At 42.4% G+C, this 22681-nt stretch overlaps 1 protein-coding gene and 1 long non-coding RNA gene across 2 annotated transcripts; one reads left to right on the top strand and one right to left on the bottom strand.

The window, feature by feature from the left end:
* Positions 1-602: 602 nt before the first annotated feature.
* Positions 603-22618, bottom strand: bmp7b (bone morphogenetic protein 7b). Its single transcript, XM_058052106.1, has 7 exons — positions 21984-22618; positions 9295-9487; positions 7593-7741; positions 5416-5619; positions 2575-2651; positions 2389-2499; positions 603-1213 (listed from the first exon to the last, which is right to left on the bottom strand). The coding sequence occupies exons 1-7, from the start codon at positions 22381-22383 to the stop codon at positions 1064-1066; spliced, it is 1284 nt and encodes a 427-aa protein (XP_057908089.1). The 5' UTR covers positions 22384-22618; the 3' UTR covers positions 603-1063.
* On the top strand, positions 7227-9772 carry LOC131104666 (uncharacterized). The gene is made up of 3 exons (XR_009119816.1): positions 7227-7291; positions 7571-7731; positions 9635-9772. It is a non-coding gene; the product is annotated as an uncharacterized LOC131104666 (long non-coding RNA).
* Positions 22619-22681: the final 63 nt, after the last annotated feature.

Raw genomic sequence — 22681 nt, 5'->3', positions numbered from 1 at the left:
GAGAAACAAAACTGAAAAAATAACATACAACACTGTTAAATAACATAATATTAACTCAGAATGATAACACAATTCTTTTCAACCAAAAATGCTTCTAGCTTGTTTGGGGGTGCTTGGCTTAAATACTTTACACTAAAATAGATTGACAGCAACGCCATCTTCTTGACACTTATGTTATTTTATGTGAAAGAAAATATATCCCTCTGATATATAGTATTTTTTATTTAATTAATACACATTAATGGCGAATTTAGTCAATTTTGATGTATAGTTTGGACTTAATTTTAGTTAAGGTTAATTTTATACTAAAATAATCATACCTTTTAATGGATACATATCTAAATATTTAGTGATTTGCCACTTCCTTTTCACTCAATGAGGCGGACTCATGTTTATCTAGTTTTAAATCAATAAACTGCCGTGCAATGTGGAGACACTCTTGTGCATTTTTACTCAAATGTACAAAGTAAGTGTAAAACAGGTTTATTCTTGGCTTTGTCAGCTTCATTCTGCTATTCATCGACATGAAACAACCTGCCCGAAGGAATATTTTGTAGCTGTTTGTAAGCACATCTTCATAGTCACTCAATAAATACACCAACTTAAATCTGACATATTTTTATTACAGCAGAAGAATAGAAACCTGAACATGTCAACAACACAAAAGCCCATTCCTCCGCCATCCCGACAATTAGTGGTAACGTCTTTCAGGTGTACGTTGTGACCACCATTAATGAAATACGTTTCACTTTGTGTCTGTGTGGGACAGCAAGCAGTCAGCAAATAAACTAAACACATAAAACCTGACTGACATTTCAGGAAATAAATATACATTTTGCTTTGTTTGACACATATTATTTACATATTATTGTACAGTTCATAAATTCCTAACTTGCATCCGGGTTCTCACGCAAGAAATAAACATCTACAGCAAAAGAAGGAACTAAAACAACTGAAAATACACAAGATTGTTGATTTTGGACGGCTTGTCCTGACACCAAAGGTTGTCAGGCTGGTGTCTGACTACTTGTGTGTCTGTGCTTGAAGGTGGCCATCGTCTTGTCTAGTGGCAGCCGCAAGCTCTGACCACCATGTTGCGGTACTTCTTAAGGATGACATTGGAGCTGTCGTCGTAGTAGAGCACTGAGATGGCGTGGAGCTGCGTGGGAGCACAACATGGCTTGGGAACCGTGTCCGGGTTGATAAAGTGAACCTGGGAGGAGAAGAAAGAAGGGATCATCCAGGTTAGAGCTGCAACAATTCATTGATGATTAATCGATTATTGAATTTATTAATTAATCTCCTACTATTTTGGTTTTGAAAGCAGACCTATTATCTTTGTGTTATTATTATATTAGCTTTAGTATACGTATATTAGTTATGGGCTGCACGGTGGACAAGTGGTTAGCGCGCAGACCTCACAGCTAGGAGACCAGGGTTCAATTCCACCCTCGGCTATCTATGTGTGGAGTTGGCGTGTTCTCCCCGTGCATGCGCGGGTTTTCTCTGGTTTCCTCCCACATTCCAAAAACATGCTAGGTTAATTGGCGACTCCAAATTGTCCATAGGTATGAATGTGAGTGTGAATGGTTGTTTGTCTATATGTGCCCTGTGATTGGCTGGCGACCAGTCCAGGGTGTACCCCGCCTCTCACCAGAAAGACAGCTGGGATAGGCTCCAGCACCCCCGCGACCCTCGTGAGGATAAGCGGTAGAAAATGAATGAATAATATATTAGTTATTGGGCGGCATGGCGGACCGAGTGGTTAGCACGCAGGTCTCACAGCTAGGAAAACCGAGTTCAATTCCACCCTCAGCCTATATGTGTGGAGTTTGCATGTTCTCCCCGTGCATGCATGGGTTTTCTCCGGGGACTCCGGCTTCCTTCCAAAAACATGCCAGGCAAATTGTCCATAGGTATGAATGTGAGTGTGAATGGTTGTTTGTCTATATGTGCCCTGTGATTGGCTGGCGACCAGTCCAGGGTGTACCCCGCCTCTCGCCTGGAAACTGCTGGGATAGGCTCCAGCAACCCCCCGCGACCCTCGTGAAGATAAGTGGTAGAAAATGAATGAATATATTAGTTATTGGGCTGCAAGGCGGACCGAGTGGTTAACACGCAGGTCTCACAGCTAGGAAACCCGAGTTCAATTCCACCCTCAGCCTACATGTGTGGAATTTGCATGTTCTCCTTGTGCATGCATGGGTTTTCTCCGGGGACTCCGGCTTCCTTCCAAAAACATGCCAGGCAAATTGTCCATAGGTATGAATGTGAGTGTGAATGGTTGTTTGTCTACATGTGCCCTGTGTGTGTGGTATAGAAAACAAATGAATGAATTCATAGATTAGGCTCAAAATTCTATACCACTATTATGATCATTTGACTCACAAGGGTTTGCACAATGGCGTGGTTTGTGGCGTTCATGTAGGAGTTGAGCGGGAAGGCGCACTCGCCCTCGCAGTAGTATGCTGCGTATCCTTCAGGGGCGATGATCCAGTCCTGGACACAGAGCAAGATTTTCAATTAGAAAGCAAACACAGAAGAATGTTGGGGCTCCGATTGAGGGTCTCGTACCTGCCACCCGAGGTCTCGGAAGCTGACGTAGAGCTCGTGCTTCTTGCACGCCTGCTTTTGATCAGTGCTGCTGTTCTCTGTGCAAGAAGAAGGAGAGACATTTGTCATCGTCCGACAACAATTAGGCTCATTTGACAAAGTGCAGATCCAAACACAGACATTTCAACAGTCACTGTCGGAAATCACCTCCAGATCCAGCGGCGCTTTGCTAAAGGGGGCCACCCAGCTCAGAGGTCACACACTGCGGCAGCTTTGAATTTCATCTGGCCCAAACATATGTGCACACTGTTTGTGTTTACCACACTCATGTTCGAGAACAATAGTTTACTTTCTAATCTTCTCTTATTCTGGTGGCCTCTGCAGCCCCGCTTGCGCATATCTGCCCCGAGAGGGGGTCCATATTGTCAGTGATCACGAGCGACTGGTTCTCATCATCCACTTCGGATGCCGCTGGTCTAAAAGTTCCAAACAGGCCCATGTGTTTGTGGCCCCGGTTGCCCTGCAGCACGCTGCAGATGTGCTCCGCCATAAAAGCCTTTTACCTCCTCACAGGGAACATGGGCCCAACTGCTCTTGTAATGCTTGTGTAAATAAACAAAGGCGGCCGAAGGATACTCTGGCATTACGCTCTAATGCTTCAACAGTTCGTATAAACAAAAAAATGCTCTCACGTCCAATGAAAGGTCATGAAATATGGCCTGAATGTTTGGTTGGGCTAAAAACTTACAATTATTTGTTATGCGTAACATGGCTGCTATGATGTCATTTTCTTAGAATGTGGGGAATAACGATGCAAGTTTAGATTCATAAATGGACAAACCGGCAGGTCCCTGGCAGGCTGCCTGGTGAGAATGCACCTTGCCAAGCTTTGGTGGTGGTGAGTCAAACAATTGAGTGAACCAATCAGCTTCCTTTTTCAGGAATGGGTGTGGTTTGGCACTCTCTGAAACTGCTGGCTAAAACCCTGATAAGGGAGGGAATTTGAGGTGTGCTGAAAACGTGGTTATTTTTTGCAGTGTTCACTGTTACGTCATAAAAAAACATGTAAAATGTTAATTTTATGAAAAAGACACAAAAACATTGTTTCATAACATGTTCATATCAGTGATAACAATCATGATGATCGGACACTACATGATTATTAGATATCAATACAAAATTTCTATTCACATTCACACACATTTTGGCCCCATAATTATGGCCTGTAACGTCTTGCTTAGCAGGTTTTGTGTGTTAGAAGCAAAATAGAAAGCATTTAAAGCATGATGGCAAATGACACAAAAAAGATTGAAGTTCCTGCACTCCGTTGTGTGCTTTATGTTTTTTCACAGTGTTTTACCCCAATACCAAGAATTAAATCAATCAAGGAACACCAAATATCCAAGATTAATTTTATCATCACTGTAGAGCAAACCCTTGTTTATTGGTTCCAGTTGATTGGTTCCAGATCCAACTGTAGTAAATGAATTACTCTGAAGTAGGATTCGTTATTTCTAAATCAAATACTTTCATCCCAAGAACATTGGAAACTTGTTTAAAACCTTCTAAACATTATTAGAGCCCTCTAGATATGGGCTGACACCCTATAGTGCCCTTTACACTCATATGACCCAATATATGGTAATGGTAATGGTAATGGTAATGGTAATGGTAATGGTAATGGTAATGGTAATGGTTTTATTTCATTTGAACATGCATCAGATTACAATTGAGTGCATCACATAATCAGTTCACAGTTCCACATGTCCAAAAGGAGTAGGAAGAAGCAAAGCTTATTAAATCCTACCCCTCCATCTGGTACTTTTACAATCAGTAACTGTTACATTTGTTCACTTCCTGCTTTCTTAATATCGTTTTTTTTTTTTTTTTTTTTTTTTAATTTTTGTCAGGTACCAAAGTACGAGGTGATATGACCATACAATGACATAATGGGTACCATAGTAAGTGTCAATATAGTGATATATATAGCACATCATGACTGGTTCAAGACTCTTCATCCTTGTATTTAGCAAACATTAACTGCTTGTATTGTTTCTTGAATTGGCTCATCGTTGTGCATTGTTTGAGGTCCTTACTCAATCCATTCCATAGTTTGATTCCACATACTGAAATGCTATGGCTTTTTAACGTAGTCCTAGCATATAAGTGTTTCAAATTTAGTTCTTCCCTGAGATCATATTTCTCCTCTCTTGTAGAGAAGTATTGGATGACATTTTTAGGTAATTGGTTATTTTTAGCCTTATGCATTATTGCATAATACTAGACATAATAAGAGTAAACAAGAAATTTGTGCTAGTGTGTTTTTATAAATGGTCTCGTGTTCAGTTTTATCTTGGCGGGGGTTACAGCCGGAACATTATTGTGCTTGTTGTGAGATAATTCAAACCTGCAATAAAAGCCTGTTGTTCCGGTGATCAAGTCTTACTTATAGCATATTAGAATGCATTTTTTTAATGTCTTATATTCAGATTTTAATTAATTAGCCATTTTCTATGCTTGAAAATGCTTAATTTTGGCAACATTTGAGTCTTTTTCTTGATGTTTTCACTCTACTCCTATTTACTTTACTCTTCTCAATGGTATTTCCTCTTAATGGATCTGACTGATGGCATTCAATCATGGGTCTGCTGACTCAGCAGTCATTCTCTACAGTATATTTGTATTTCAGTATGGATGTGCAGTAAATTTGCACACAAGTTGTTAAATAAATAAAGTATATTTTCATCTGGACCATCAAATGCCAGTCAACCATGCGACCTTACATCACACTCTGGCAAACAAAAGCAAATTCAACTGCATAAATGATCTTTGACTGCCTGTATAAACAGTTTCTTCCTTCACCTGCAATGTTGGCCACTCGCAGTGCTTCTTGGCTCTTGGCCCCTTTGGAGCGATTAGGGTTACGCTGCTTGGCGCCCCCCTGTGCTGAGCGAATGCTTCGCAGGTGTACCTCAGTGGCTTTGAAGAAGGCCACCATGAAGGGCTGTTTGTTCTGTGGCCCATTTCGACCAATCAATCCTGCCATGCGAGGATTAATGCTTTCTCCTGTAGAGGGAGACAAAAAGAGGGGTGAGGATGAAATACTTTCAGTTGCCATATGTACAGTTGAATAGAAGTGTTTTTGAACATATAGACTCCAGCATACCTGTGACCCTGGTGAGGATAAGCGGCATAGAAAAAGGACGAATGGATAAATATGAATATTGCCAAAGTTGAGGATTGTCACACATCTTCTGGAGGACTGTTTCCAGATTTTTCCAGACTAAAATGCAGCCCAACCATGTTTAGTCCTAAACCTAGGCACCTGCAGGAGACCACTCCTTGAGCTCCTCAGAGCCTGAACTGGTTTATGTGGTTTGTACATTGGCACAAGACCATGAAAAAACTTGTACACAAGCAGAACCGTCTTTTTTCTGAGCGACAGGAAGCGAATGCTTGGACTAATATGGTCATACTTTCTGGTTCTAGTCAGGACTCGAGCAGCAGCATTCAGTGTCATCTGCATAGTTGTGGTATAGGACACATTGCAACTACATATTAGCTGGCCGAAAGGCAGCGTGTACAGATTGAACAATAGCGGCCCCAGGACTGACCCCTGGGGAACACCACAGGTCATATCCATTTGGTCTGAGACACATTTATCGATTCCAACGTAGTACTTTCTGCCCTCCAGATAGGACTTGAACCATTTTAGAACCATTCTAACCTCTGTAATAAGATCACATGGTTTACTGTGTCAAAAGCAGCGCTGAGGACTAGCAGAACTAAAAGCAAGACTTTGCCTGCATGTGTGTTCAGACATATATCATTATTTATCACCTTGATCAGAGCAGTGTCGGTGCTGTGGTTTGGTCTAAAGCAGGGGTGGGCAAACTTTTTGACTCGCGGGCCGCATTGATTTAACAAAACGGGGGGGGGGGGGGGGGGCAGACTATATATTTTACACGTAACAGTCCACCTGGTATTATTGTAAAAGTGTCATGCAATCTGCTATTATTATTTATTATTTTATATTTATATTTAAATATTTTATATTTAAATATTTTAAAATTTATTATTATTATTATTATTATCATCATTATGCTTGTGTCCCTTTTTTCAGGAGCACTTTGTAAACAACAGACCACATCAAATAACAAAATTGATAAAACCATCAAAAGGTTGGCTCAAGCCATGATGCCAGTTCGTATGTTGAGTTTAAATGAAATACTTTGGAAAGAACGGACGGGCCGTATTCAAACACTTGGCGGGCCGGATGTGGTCCCCGGGCCGTAGTTTGCCCACCCCTGGTCTAGAGCCTGATTGGAAAGTATTAAACACATTGTTAGAGAGAAGAAAGTCAGTAAGCTGTTGGTATACAACCTGTTCTAAGACTTGGCAGGTTTTGATATGGGGCAATAGTTGCTCAGCACTGTGGCATCAAAATTGTTCTTCTTCAGAAGAGGCTTCTGGTCGCCGCAAGCGTCCTTTGTGCCTGTCTGCACATGCTCACCCCTAAAGTCTTCTAGGCACATCAACACACAGTTGTCGCAGCGTTCCCTCCCTCAACATGAATGCATTGCTTTTCCTTCCCTTGCGTGTTAGATCCTGCAAGCCTGCGAGAGATAATATTCCAAATCATGCTCTTGTGATCTAGGCTGTTTGTTGAGTTTTCACAGCCAAACAACTAAGCACGGCGATGACAACCTCCCGCTGAGATGCTCAACAAGATGTGATGGTATGACATATTTACTGCATGCGTGCCAACCATGCTGCTGGTGTGATGGACGATAATTTATGATGTGATTCACAATTGTTCAGCCTTCTGCAAACAAAATTTGTGACCCTCTTTTCTGCTGTCTGTGTACAATAAACATGCTGTGGTGTCTCAGCATGCTTTACTGTGATGTTTCTACCCCTCAAAGCAATGACACAATTGCCAATTTTTATTATCTAATTGAGTAATTTTTAAGTTGTTACCAGTTAATATATTTGCTGTCTATCTTTATCTCTAGAGCATGGATGTGTCTGACACTCACCGTTTGTGCCGTCCAGAGCCAACTGTAAACCCAGATTTCTCCCTGGGTTCAGGACCCAGTGGTTGCTGGTCGCCGTCACGTCAAAAACCAACCAGCCCTCCTCTGCGGCCCAGATGACCCGTGAGTCCAGGAGAAACAGGTCAGACTCTCTGGGCACAACACAGAGGATGAGGGTGTGAGACTACTGGGATTCAGAGGATTTTTGAAGCAAAGAGGGGGGTTAGCATGAAGGGGGGGGGGGGGGGGGGGCTCCAGATGGGGAGGCCCATGGGCGCATTTCATTTTCTTCACTGACAATAATAGCTTTATAAATGACTATAAATACAGTCCATCAATGGTAGGAGTTTTGTAGCAGTGAGAGCCATAAAGTCAAATGGAGACACTAGAGCAGGCAAAAAAGTTAAAAAAGAGCAATAAATTTGTGCAATAAGTTGCAAGTTAGTGCATGGTCAGATAAATTGTTCAACTCAGAACTTGAGTTGAACTGAATAGTAAAATCCCTTGTTCTTTACGCACCCATTCATGTCTCACGACCTATTTTTGAATATGTGTATGATATAATGTTGTTTTCTCATGTTTTTCAAGCATGCATCCAAGTTGAATCTGAGTGTATAGTAGTAGTATGGTATTTCAGACATGTTTATAAGTTTATATTAAGGAACATCACATGGTTAGAGCTGTACAATTCAACAGAAGGAAGAAAGAAGCAGAGCTAATACAGTAAACCTCGGATATATCGGACTCGGATATATCGGAAATTCGCTCACAACGGACAGATAAAAAAGAACCGATTTTTCTGTAATGTATTTCCAATAAAAATTCATTGCATATATCGGATTTTTTATAACGGATTTCAGACAAAATCTCCAGTCCCGTTCCAATGCATTTCCATTAAATTTCCCTCGCATATATCGGATGGCCGCATTGTGGCGCTCCGATTCGCCGAATCGTGACAGGCCGCTATACGACGTCATTTGCAGCGTTTGCAGCGTTGCATGCGCGTCCAGGTACATTGGAAACATAGTCAAGGAAGTGCCTTTTTATAACGGATAAAATCCGATTTACGCATATACTGGATATAAATCCGATATATGCGTAAAACGGACATTTTCCGGTATACGCATATAACGGATTTCGCTTATATCGGACAAAACCAGTGGGAACAATTGAATCCGATATATCCGAGGTTTACTGTATAATCATTCATTCACACCATATCTTTTACATGTCGACGCTTACAATAATTCATTTAGTTACATTTTAATTACTTCCTGTGTTTAACCAGTTTCTAATTAATGAGAGAAGAACAGAAAATGTGCAACCTGACCTCTTGGATCAGTGGAAAAAGATGGATGAGTGGACGGATGGATAGATCAATGGATGGAGTTCCTCCCGCCAAACATTATTCATGCGAGCGGTGTCAGCAAACATACTGTATCTGTAATTATGGTTAAGATCTGTGTGCAGGAAATGTGCAAAAATAGTCCAAAACGTAGGATCAGTGCAGAGTGCAGGTCAGTCCGTCCATGCTCACAGGAAGTGACAAAACGAGTGTGTTTATGTGAACTTTCAAGTAAACTCAGTAGTGGAAAGCAGGTGACTACAAATGTTACAGTAATGGGTTAGTAAGGAATTAGTATTGTATTTTCCATAAGGAATTTAAAGGCAACATTTTGCTAGTAATGAAGCTGCGGACCAGTACCTGTCAGAATGTTCCTCCAGCACCTGGTAGACGCTGATGCGGAAGGTCTCGTTATCAAAGCGTTCGTGAATGAAGTCTTTATAAATGCGAAACTCAGCAGCAGTGACCGCCTCGCCTTCGGGAATCTGGGATAGATCGAATCGGAATTCTCGATGATGCCGTCTCACTGGCAGGAATTCTGTGTCATGCTCTACTGCAGGAACATAAGAAAGGCGTCATGAGAAAATGTTAAACAGTGACCTATTTTGCATCACATGAAAATACAAAAATATGTGTTTACTTTCCGGAAGCTGGTTAGTAAACACACACACACACAAAGCATGTTGTCTTCTGATTACAGCCTTCATGAGGAACCAGAAGTAACACATCTGGCCAGCACCATGATAGAGATGCAGACGCACTGTGACAAGTTTACGAGCGCCACTCTTCTCTCCCCGCCCTCAGCCCCAGAGAGTCATCCAGTCCGCCCCTCATCTGGTTCTCATGAGTAGAGAAACCATGATTGGAGCATCTGAATCTTCTCCACAACACAACTTTCGAAAAAAAAAAACAAAAAAACAACTTATATCTGTCTGTTGGGACGTGACCACCGCCGCCACCTCACCATGTTCCTCTTATATCCCAGCAGGACGTCCAGTGGGTCAGTACCACCATCTCTCATTATGACCCTCATGCAGACCTCACACACACCATAAGTCAGCCTTTCCCAAACTTTGGGTCGGTGAGTTTTTATTATGTTGTCAATCGTAAAACGCTGTAATACAGTGGCTCACAGTGTAAGGCAAGCGTCCTTTGGGAGGTGCAAACCTGAAATACTAAAATTAATTCTGTTCCAGTTTGCTGCATTAAAATCAGCTAATCTCTGTCATAGCAAAACATGATACAGTCATGGACAATTTTATTCTATTTTGGGTATTGAGCAAACATGCATTGAAGTAAAATATAGTACAATATATTATATTGGCCTCACAGCTAGGAGACCAGGGTTCAATTCCACCCTCGGCCATCTCTGTGTGGAGTTTGTATGTTCTCCCCGTGCATGCGTGGGTTTTCTCCGGGTACTCCGGTTTCCTCCCACATTCCAAAAACATGCTAGGTTAATTGGCGACTCCAAATTGTCCATAGGTATGAAAGTGAGTGTGAATGGTTGTTTGTCTATATGTGCCCTGTGATTGGCTGGCGACCAAGTCCAGGATGTACCCCGCCTCTCGCCCGAAGACAACTAGAATAGGCTCCAGCACCCCCACGACTCTTGTGAGGAAAAAGTGGTAGAAAATGAATGAATGAATGATTATGTTGAACCAGGCTGGACATGTTATGTTTACAAGCTTGTTAATTTTTAACTTCTCACAAAAATGATCACACAGTGTTTACATGATTTGTTGTGTTTAACACTTCCATACATTTGCTTGGCTAAGGGCAGGGCTAGGAGCAAATAAATAAATAAATATTCCTGACTTATATTTTAACTTTTGATTACTGTTGATCTTAACTCCACCCATTAAAACCTTTGTTGCTACTCAACAACTTCCTAGTCAAAACATGGGCAAAAAAAAAAAAACACGGCAGGATTTATTTTTCAAACCGACACCACACCCTCAACTCAGGCACATAAACACGGCGGTTTAATGGGAATTTCTGATGACAGCGCACATGTTCTGAAGCAGCTGCGGTTGATATGAATGTGGCGTGATGTCAGCGTTACGCATGTTCCACTACACAAAGTACTGTGTGTGAGTTGTTTGACTCTCAGTGCACCTGCTGGTTCCTCCGCTCTGGTTCCTTTGATGCTTTTTCCCAGCACACTACATCCTGATTCTTTCATGTCTCTATTAAACCCAGTTGCTGAAGGGAATCAAACAGAGGACAGAGTGGGAGAAGGAGAATGGGTCTAATTACAGTTTAATACGGGACAGCTCAGCTCTTGCTTTAGGCTACACATGTCCCCATCTTCTATTGAGGCACATTGGACCAATTTATGAAAACAAAACCTAGACACTGTAGTTCAAGGTTGTGTAGTCATTATTTATCAATTCAATAATAATACAGGAATCATGTGTATGCATTGCAACCGCATAGACGCAACACATTAATATCGTACAAAGGAGGGTGAACCAGCAACATGATTAAACATCTCTAGATTCATCGTGTAGCAAAAACAGTGTTCCGTCTTTGAGACACTGTTACCAGTTGTGAGTCACATATTCTTTTTTGTTTGTTTGATATTCTGGTTAGTGGGAGCTCAATGACATGTTTAATGCGCCTGTTTGGATCATGGCTGCCGGGGAAAAAATTACCCATCTTCGTTAAACCCCCAGCTTCATTGAATTTCAAACACCCAATCTTATTTTGCTAGAGGAAACAGCTTGATATTTACCACAAATTGTACAAATACCCGACTTTTCCCTCTTCACCTGGAAGAAAGACTACATTTATTCAAGACACCGCTCATTGCTAAGACACTGTCAATTGCATTACTATTTCCTGTGTAGGTGGTAAGCAATATTTGTATAGTATTTCTGTAGATTAAGAAAGAATAGAAATGTGCTAATAGGAGTTTTGAATGCATTTTTATTTGGAGCCATACAGAGTCATGCTTGAAATGAGGATACTGAGGTTCACATTGGGAGTGACCAGGATGGATAGGATCAGGAACGAGTACATCAGAGGGACGTTACATGTTAGAGGCCTTGGAGATAAAGTCAGAGAGGTCAGACTGAGATGGTTCGGACATGTCCAGAGGAGAGATAGTGAATATATTGGTAGAAGGATGCGGTGAATTATGCAGGTGTGAATTGAATTATTTGCAAAAAATGGCTTCTGACCGGTTTAGACCAGCTCAAACCGATTCAAACATAAAATCTTCAATAATTGCACATCTTTTTGCATTGCATCTTAAAGTGGCACACAGTGGTCTCTGTGTAGTCCACATTCCAAAAACATGCATGTTAGGACTCTAAATTATATGTATGTATGACTCTAATTGTATGGTATGTATGTGAGTGTGAATGGTTGTTTGTCTATATGTGCCCTGCGATTGGCTAGCGACCAGTCCAGGGTGTACCTCACCTCTCAGCTGGGACCCTAATGAGGACAAGCGGCATAGAAAACAGATGGATATACTGTATACTAACATCCTTCATTGTTTATCAGCTGCCAATTGCTTTGTGATGCGCATCACTTCCTCTTAGAAGACTGGAATGGAGCACTGTCCACTACTTGTGATGTTCAAATTTACCAAAAGAATTAATGTTGTCTTAGTTTTGTCAGCACTCCACCAGTTGTAGTTCTATGCATTGTATCCGCATTGTCGTAGTATGTCTCTATTGACACGATGGAAAACTGAAAATCTCAAAGAGACAATGCAAAGAATTCCAACTGACAGCTCCGATTATCCATACACTTTGGACAAGTCTATTCCCTGGTCTGTCAGTACAGGTTTCTGAGGCAAACCACTTATCCCCTAACAATAACAGCTCTAGAACAGCTGGATGATCCTGTGAGATGCATTGTTTTTCTACCTCCACATATACAGTATGTCAAAGTATGAGTGTCGTTTCAGCCTAACCTCCCCTTTTGCATTTATCGCAACATCACCGTCATTAGATTTGGGAGAAAAAAGCACGCTTTTTATGACATCCTGTAGGAGGAAGTACAAATGCACACCACAGAAAAAGGCAAGCACACCCTCTCTTTACTATGTGCTCTTCAACATCATGCGCACACATGCACAAACTGACACAAAGTAGTGACTTCAGCAGACGGTCTTGTGCGTCACAGCACAGTAACACAATCATTATGGGTTCTTGTCATCCTCAATTATAGATGCAACACGTGCACAAGCACATACAAGTGTGGACTCTTTCAGGTGCGATACGTGCACAAGTACATGTGGAGTGTGGACAAACACACACGTGATGGGATGCTTTGGAAAACATGCATAGTTTAACAGCCGACTAAGTTGTCCACAGGTGTTTGTTCCTCTGCACTACCCTGGAACTGATTGGTGACCAGTCGAGAAACTCCAGTTCAGCATTATTGATTGGGATATAATTGTTTTTTTACCCCCGTCTCCCTCTACTCACTCCTAGCCTCCATTGTCTTGCAGACCCAATACACTTCCCAGACACCTCAGCCTCCGGAGCAGCAGCAGACAGATCTGACGGCTCACATTAGCCCAAGTGTCTGCTCAGCACCATCACACCCCTCAGTAGCACCTTGCACACTTCCGCTGCACAGCAGGGGGCAGGGTCTCACCCCTGGCACTGCTCGCACTTCGCCTTAATCTTCACCCCCTCACTTTCTTAATCCCTTCCAATTCTCTTGAAATGACTGCCCCATCATGTCCAGGTGGAGTTCATGAAGTCCAACAATGAAGATGATACCCATGAGATAAAATAGAGATCATTTTCTGATGGTAGGAACATTGTGAGGCATGTGTATTTGATTGACACAGTATAACGATCGGCCTCTTTCTTTCTTTTCTCAGTTGCCTTGACTCCAACAATGTTTTAATTAGAGTCCAGGGAACAAGCAAGTCATAGTTTCCAAGGCTTTGCAGACAAAATGGGGTTTACAAAGAGGGGGCAGGTTACTGAAGATGTTTATCCTAAAAAGCTTAAAGAGGGTTTGATCTGTCGGTTAACCACAGTCGGGTGATTACTATGTCAAGAAACTTCCTGCTGGGCTGCTGACTACTGATGACATCATGCATGTGTGATGAATGCTACAACTTAGTCACACTTAACGAACTTTAATTGACTCAAGTGCAGTATTTTTGTTTATCCAAACCAAACGAAACCTTCATGGGACCTCTAGCTTGGAGGCCATAACAGGTCTCGGCCTTTCTCATCTCTCAGTGTAGCCATCAAACATCCCTCTGCGACCATAAAGCATGAAGCGAGGTTCCATCTCATGCTTCACTGGGCATCACTGACCAGAGATTTACTGTATACTCCATATGTATACACAGATCATGTTAGGGTCATATTTAACCTTTTCACACTTTCATTGATTTTTAGTAGCCATTATGAGCCAATAACTCTGTCAATGCTGAAGGGCTCCCTGGATTTGTTGAAAATTTTGTGTTGAGTATTGAGATACTTCTCATATTCCTGATTCCCATTACAGAGATCATAGTCTACTTCTACTCTCTCTTCCCTTCACGCCTGTGCTTTATGTTCAATTTTGTGGCCACAGGAGCCACACCCACCACAACCTTCCTTCCCGCATCTTATTACAGACCTTTACATTCAGTTCGCAGAGTGGCCAAGATGTCTTCCTGCATCCCGAAACAGCATCTGACCATCATTTTCAAACAATTTTTTTGAAGCTATAAATGAGTACATAGTATATCATCAAAATGAGATGATATGAATAACATTTGAATGTATTTGAATTTGTAGTGCAGCCTTTAAATCGGTCTGAAATCAGCAAATTTTGATATATTTTCTGTTCAAAATGTATATAAATACACTTTAAGATGAATGAAAGGGATACATGAACATTTAAGCTTATGTTTATGTAATTCTTAATGAGTTCTTCATGAGTTTTTCTAAAATAAATGTTTCTATTGTCAGTATGTTACCCTTGCGGCTCATTAGTCTTGTGGACACACAATCTCGCTTCACTTCCCTCCTTTTCTAGTTTCTACACATCCTGTTTCTTTTTTATATCAACAACCATTAAAACGAGGGACAACAGCTAAATATTTGCTTAAAAAACAACAACTTGCCCATTCATAGTCGACGCACAACCGATGTAACATTTCATTGCTATACCATAAAACACTTGCTGTTGCTTTTACAAGCTTTGATCTGGGCCGCAAAGTCTGGTTGGTATTATACGACTTCCGCAAAGGCAGTGGTTCTCAATTATTTTCTGTCTTGCCTTCACTAGGAGACAGAATTTTTCTGTATAAACCACTGTATGAGTTGCTGGCATCAGTATGAATACGGACAGTAACAAACCTGCTACCCTTGAAGACACAATAGGTGGATAAAAACAGACAAAACACTACCAACGTATAATGCAGAATATTAAGCAATGAGCTTTTGTGCCTTCATTTATATTTGCTTCTGCTTGCTAACTGCTAGCACTTGTGTAGAAACCGCTACAAGCAAAAATAGGCTTAAAAGCAGAGAAAATGCTCTCTTCTGTGTTAATTTTATATAGCGGCAATGTACTCAGAGTGACGTTCAGAGTGAGCCCTCTTGTCATCCAGCCGATGGCACGGAGAGACTGACAGATGGCACTGACGCACATACACTTTCATGTGAATTTATCAAGGGTTCTCAATTACGGACCTGTTTTTTTTTATAAATAAATCTATATATATGTTATTGTGACAGGCCAACCTGGAGAGTAGCGAAGCTTATTCAAGGGTCACAATGCATGACGAGTGTGAAAAATGGTGGGTTACTCATATTGCACTCCTGACACCTTCCCATGCCCTCTCAAGGGGGATGCACCCCTCTATCGGAGAAGCATTCACACTGTGCACATAGTGACTGGGCAGGGAAAGTGACTCTGTCGAACCACATGGCGTTCCCAAAAGAAAAGGGGATACAGAGAGACTGATTTAAGAACACGGTTGCTATCGTGATATCACATTTCGCTTTTTCCACCCGACCTTTTCCCTGTTAGCACATCAGTCGAGCTACTCTGTCAGCTTTTGTTTTGCACTCATGGAAGTGGAGGGGAGTTTGACATGCCGGCGGTCACTGATAAGGCAAGGCCAGTGTAACCCAGATGAAAGAAAAGTGGTGAAACGAATGGAAATGAAGATTTACTCCATCTTCCTGTGCACATTTTTTTAAATCTAAGCTCACGTACGGCATTTTTGCAGTGGTCGTGTGTTCTACAAAAGAGCAGATTTTACTAGTTTACAGCAAAAAATGTGAGCTGCAGGACAGCAATATAATCCAAATGACTCCCAGCATTCCTGGAAATGAAGGCACTCTGTCCATCATCAAAGCACAGCAAGAACACCCACTGCCTCATGCATCATGTCTTTTGGACACCACACCGCATTGTCAAGTTCCACCCGCTCTAGTGTTTCATCACTCCTCACAGCGAGCGCCACAGTCTGGCCAAGAGTGCAGAGAAGCTGCTGCACACTACCAGATGTCATTTTTTGGGCTCCTGCGTTCAAACAGGTGAATCTCACAGATCCAGATGGCAGAAAAGCAGAATTTTTCTGGAAGCTGCACGTTAAATATGATCGTCAACATTCCTCATCTTTCTTTCTGGTATTTATTTACATTATAATAAACCCATCATTATAATACATCAATGGTGGGCATTAAAAGGAATGACCTGACAGGAATGCATGGCTATCTCTACCAACTGTAACATTCCTCTTCCTCTGCGCACTCCTTGTCCTTCCAAGGCAGTAAAACATACCCTCAATAACACTAATTAGCTCCAGGAACATTCCTTTTGGGCATCAGAAAAGTACAAGCATGTTTCTCTCCAAAGCCCACATTTAAACTTTTCATTCATGGGAGAAGTGCATTACATAAAGATGAAGAGCGGAACTAATACTGGGTGAGCTGCATCCATAGTGGAATGACCAGCTTTCAGCAGATGCTTGTGTATTCTGCCTCAATTTAGACAGCTAGAACTTAAATAGGATAAATAGACAGAATATGTGTGTGTGTGTGTTTATGAGGGTGGGAAAGAGTGTGTTTGGGGTTCAGCGAAAGTGTGTATTCGTGCGAGCAAGAGGTGGGGAGTGGAAAAACACACAAAAGAAATTGAGAAAGTGCTGAAATGTTTTATGTCTGAGCACATAGGGGGCTTAAACCTCTGGTGGTGAGGGCCAGTGCTGGTGCTTGGAGACTAAACAACATCAAATCCACCTGGGACTGTATGATAACTAACTGAGCTGGCGCTGATAATCAATACTGTTGCTTCGGGAAGGAAAGGAGGGACATATGCTGTCATATGCCCTTGCGTGCAGGAGACATGGCCAGACGTGATGGAAGAGGTCGCACTGAGGGACTGAGAAAAGATCAAGTTACGCTGCACAGCTGCTCTGGCCTGCAGACAGTGGGGAAACATCTATATTAACCTTTGCTCCACGTGCAGCCCACTGCGGAGGAATTCAAGGAGAAATAGACACAAAGGTAAGGAGTGTGGCGTGACTGGAGCGTGCAGGCTTGCAAAAACTCAATACATCCTTTAAATCTCAATTCATGTATTGATGTGAATGCTCCTCTGTGGTTTTCCAACAGTTTCACGCTGCAGGAGTAACAACCATGTTTATGCTCCTGGGGGAGTGGAGAGGCGGTGCACAGTGCAAGGCCAGGTGGTACCCTGTTAGGTTACCAAGGTAATGCAGTAGATAATTATCTGCTAGGTAGACGTTCCACACACTTCCTCTCTGTTGCAACACACTTGTAAAAGGTGCTCATGACCTTAGATTTCACTAACTATTTGCTCTTTATTTTATTGTGTTATTCATTCTGTTTTTGGTTCCACACTTTTCGCTCACTGACATCTCTTTGATGACGGTGCCACTTGTCATTAGTCGTATTGTCATTTGACATTAGTTACCCTTTAAATCAGATGTCCCACTGAGCCTATTATCAATCCATCCATCCATCCACCCATCCACCCACCAATCCAATCCACAAATCCACCCACACATCCGTCCACCCAACCCACACATCCGTCCACCCAACCCACCCACCAATCCGTCCACCCACCAATCGATCCATCATCCCACCCATCCATCATCCACCCATCAATCCACCCAACCCACCCACCCATCCATCCATCCACCAACCCACCCACCAATCTGTCCACCCACCCACCAATCCACCCACCAATCCGTCCGCCCACCAATCGATCCATCATCCCACCCATCCATCATCCACCCATCCATCCACCCAACCCACCCACCAATCCGTCCACCCACCCACCAATCCAGCCACCCATCCATCATTAACCCATCCATCCACCCAACTCACCCACCAATCCGTCCACCCACCAATCCACCCATCCATCCACCCACCCATCCATCATCCACCCATCCACCCACCCAACCACCAATCCATCCATCCATCCATTCATCCATCCACCCAACCCACCCACCCACCAACCCATCCATCCATCCATCCATCCATCCACCCACCCACCTGTCCATCCACCCACCCGTCTATCCCTCCATCCATCCATCCATCCATCCACATTGAAAGGGTTTCATTAATAACAATATATAACTATATAATAAAGACAAACATCAATTTACAAACCACAGACCAGGTTCCTTATTATTACTATTACTAAGGTTTTACTGTGTGCCATTCGGTGCATCCCTCCTCTCTACTCACTGTCATACAACTCCAAGGAATTGATTGTGGCTTCCTGTTTTTTTTCTTTGATACCTCATGGTGCTGTCCTGCCAGCATTGATGTTTTTTATCGAACAAATTGGTACGTGGCTGTACCGAACTGAAAGCTCTGTGCTGATACATGTTGCATGTAAGACACGGGATGTGTACATTGAAAGTTGCGATGCATCTCTGCATACCTGGTTAGCCTGACTAAAAGTGGACTTCATTTTGGACTATGTTTTTTTGTATTTAATATATTTATTGCCTTTCCAATTGCAATTGTATTTCTATGCTTCAGTTTATAAATCAGTCAACACAAAATCAAAGCAGTTGGACTGAACTGAGGTGCACATCCAACTGTGAAGATGCTGTACCATTATACCCCTACGAAGCACCATTTTCCTGAGATGAAAAGTTTTTTTTCATCTTGTTTTCAGTACATTAAATCACATCTGGGACGGATTATAGCAGCATAACAGAGAAATTTCTCTAACTCCTGCTATTTCACGATGACATGATCCACGATGATGACAAACTGTAACTTTTTGAAAGGCTTCAACCAAAAAACAAAACACCCACTGAGAGTGCAGCCACACATGCTGCATTCCTTGTCTAGATCCTGAACATACGATGACTGTCACACAAACGTAGACCGTTGCGAGCAATTACATACCAGAGCTGCGTGATAAAAGAAGATGAATTATAAATTTGACAGATTGATTGCTTATGTTACAAAATAGAACAAATGCTTATTTAATTCATAACACAAAACACATTTTTCTTCATAGAACTGATTTCTTTGAACTGCCTTTTTTAATACTACTGGGCGGCAGTGCATCGGGAGTGAGAGCAGGTTGTCCAGAAACCGGAAGGTTTCCTCCATCCCAGTCATTGTTCTTGTGTCCTTGGGCAAGACGCATAACCAAATTTGTGTATGAATGTGAATGAAAGTGTGGTGGTGGTCAGAGAGGCGTATGCACAAATTGGTAGCCATGTTTCTATCAGTGCCCCCCCAGGGTCAGCTATGGCTACAGATTTAGACAACCACCACCAGTATATGACTGAGGAGTGCATGAATAATGGGCCATCAAAGACACTCCATAAAATCTAATCCATTATTACTATTTCTGAATTATAGTGATGCATTCTGGGATACACAGAATACGCAATTTGACACTAATTAAGAATGCAAGTCAATGGGGACAAATGTCAAATGAATCACATTCACCTCAGGGTATGTTCTCTGGAATTCCGGGGAAGCTGTGACCTAATGTTAGCGTGTTACAGTAAAACGCTAGAACCCTCCACACTCACCTCCCACACAAACACCGGTGACGATGTTGGGTTCTGTGTCAGTCATCCGGGATGCAAATAGCAGACATTAAAGTCACGCTACTTAACTGCGACTACACACGTAAATCTACTGTAGGTGGCCATTGAAAGCTGAGCTGAGTATGAATGAGTTTAACATGAACCAAAGTGAACTACAGAGCACCGACGCGGCGGCACAGGCCAAAAGCAATGCAAGCTGTAATTTGTTGTAGAGGAAATACTTTAATCCATTGTGGTTGAGAAATGATGTTGCCAGAAACCTCTGGGATTATATTAATACAAGATAATTACGGCACACTATAAAATCCCAGAGAATGCACTAACCAGAAGAGTGGATGCTTTATTGCTGCTAAGTGGGATTGATTCCTCCTTCCTTTCCACTCATCTGCAGGTACAAAGAGATGTTATATGAATATTTATAGAAAGTTTGATAGTCATTGAATTATGATGGACGTCACCTCCTGCTAAAATGAGTCAATGAAATTTCTGACTTAGCTCACTATTGAGTGCTCTCCTTTAGTTTTACGGGCAGCATACACAAGGTGTTTGGGTGGCCCATGCTGCGTGTGTAGGACCGTGCATTCTAAACGAATGCTGTAAGCCATTTACACAGCTGGACTTCCATACTGAGGTGACTCAGAGAGAGGACGTCCCTGGATGGGGGGTCTGTCCCAAAGCCCGGCACCCACCCTCGCTGGCCTCTCACGCAAACTGACTACAAAGTATTTCAACTCTTCTGGGTGACGATGAAGAAGGATATGGAGGAACTATTTTTGTGGCTTGAAACAGGTGTGGTTTTGAGCTTTACACTAATAGCACAAAGTCTTAGAAGTAAAAGAGGCTTCTCAGGAAGTTGTCGGCTAATGCACCTTGGCACAGTAGCTGTGGGGACTGTGACTGTTTTTAAAATAAAAGCCACATTCATTCTACTCTCAGGCGACCTAAATAAAAATAAGAAGAAAACAAAACCACAATGAGCAAATGTGGAAAGAAAGGAATTTGTAAAGGAAATGTAGAATCCATCTGATTCTCCCTCACGCTTATGTGAGTGGCAAAGAAGACACGACGACACGGTGCTATCACGAGTCAATCCAACCCTTGCTAGCAGATGTAACATACAAAGGAGAAGTGAACCGCTGCCAAAATAATCACATCCTTGCCAGGTTCATAACTTCTGATTAACCTTTTAATACATCATATGCGATCTAATCTTACTTGCCACAAATAAGCATCACCCTAGAAGGCGAGCACCCTTAACTGTACACTTTGCAAGGCCTTTTGACTTTTAGAGTCTTTGTGGTTAAATCCATCTGTGTTGCAGCCTGTCAAAAATAGTCACAATGCAGCAGCTTCCACAGTAATTACACAGTGCAGCGGAGGAGCCAGTGTCACCTCCCTTTCTCCTGCCAAGACTCCTCCAACAATGATGTTTTCCAGGAGTGTAAACATTTCAACTGAAACCTGCATTTCAATGAGATTATGTCGATTTGAAAACATTTTACTTTACCCAGTACTATTCCACCGGAAACAAACGTTCTGAGCATACAGATCTCATTGTGTGACCAACTGCATCTGACTCAATTAAGCCCGGCTCAGAGCCCGGCTGAATGGCATTATTCTGCAGTCCCTCTGAATTGAAGGGAGAACCCGCTGCACCCCAATCCCTATTGTGCAGTTGACCGTCTAATTCTTTAGATTTCACACGGCTGACATATCAGCGGCAACTTGCTCCAACAACACCTGAATTTTAACTGCTGCACAGCTGTTTGTAGCAGAATGGTGGATGTTAAGTGCAGTCTATGTCAGTAATTCTGCTCTTTTCCAGGTGTACTCAGTACACTTTGACTGTGAAAGTGATCACTCAAGTTAGCAGTTGACATATGTAGAACTGTACGTTTGTAGAATTTGGTTACACAACAGTGAACTTAGTGATCATCTACTATATGCACATGTTATTCAACATGAATGACATTGTGTTACCTTGAAATTAAATCCAATGAGTGAAAAGACATCCTACCTAGATTGACAAAGCTCATGACCATGTCTGCATCATTCAGGAAATTGTTGTCTTGTAAACTGGCGATGGGGGGACCCTGCGTGGTGAAGACTGGCTTATAAGGATAAGAGTATCTATCTTCGTCCCCTTCCGTGGACATGGCGTTGTACAGGTCCAACATGAACATAGGAGCGGAGTTGTGCTTGCTGTGGAGGTGCGGTCGCGGCCGGTGCGGCAGCCCCAAGATGGAGAGGATCTCCCGCTGCATCTCCCTGCGCTCCTGGCTCCTCAACCGGCGGTAGATGAAGCTGGAGTGGAACTCGTTGTCAATGGAAACGTTAGTAAAAGACGTATCGGCTACGACGCAGTAACTCCAAATTAAAAGTAAAGCTGGAGCACTTCGGTCCAAAATTGGTGCCATAGCAGACAATGAATGGCCGTAAAAAGTACTTGACGCTGCTGGAAAAACTCTCCAAAAATGGATATTGAACTTTTATATTATGTTCAATATCCTGGATTTGCTGCCCTCATGTTGAGGGTAGGTCTCCCGAATGGAACATCAACTTCGTCTCAAAGTCCGATGTAATGATGTTTCTACCAGGCGTGTGTGGTCCTCTGTCCGTGTTCCTCTCCGCAACTTGTGGAAGTGGACACTAGTGTGTGTTGCTAGCTACAAGTGCATAGTGGAAGCTGACGCCTTTTTACCAAGTGAACAACTT

This window comes from Doryrhamphus excisus, chromosome 16, assembly GCF_030265055.1.
Source record: "Doryrhamphus excisus isolate RoL2022-K1 chromosome 16, RoL_Dexc_1.0, whole genome shotgun sequence".
Lineage (NCBI taxonomy): Eukaryota > Metazoa > Chordata > Actinopteri > Syngnathiformes > Syngnathidae > Doryrhamphus > Doryrhamphus excisus.
The sequence above is the reverse complement of the archived record's forward strand: the minus strand, read 5'-3'. Positions and strand labels throughout refer to the sequence as shown.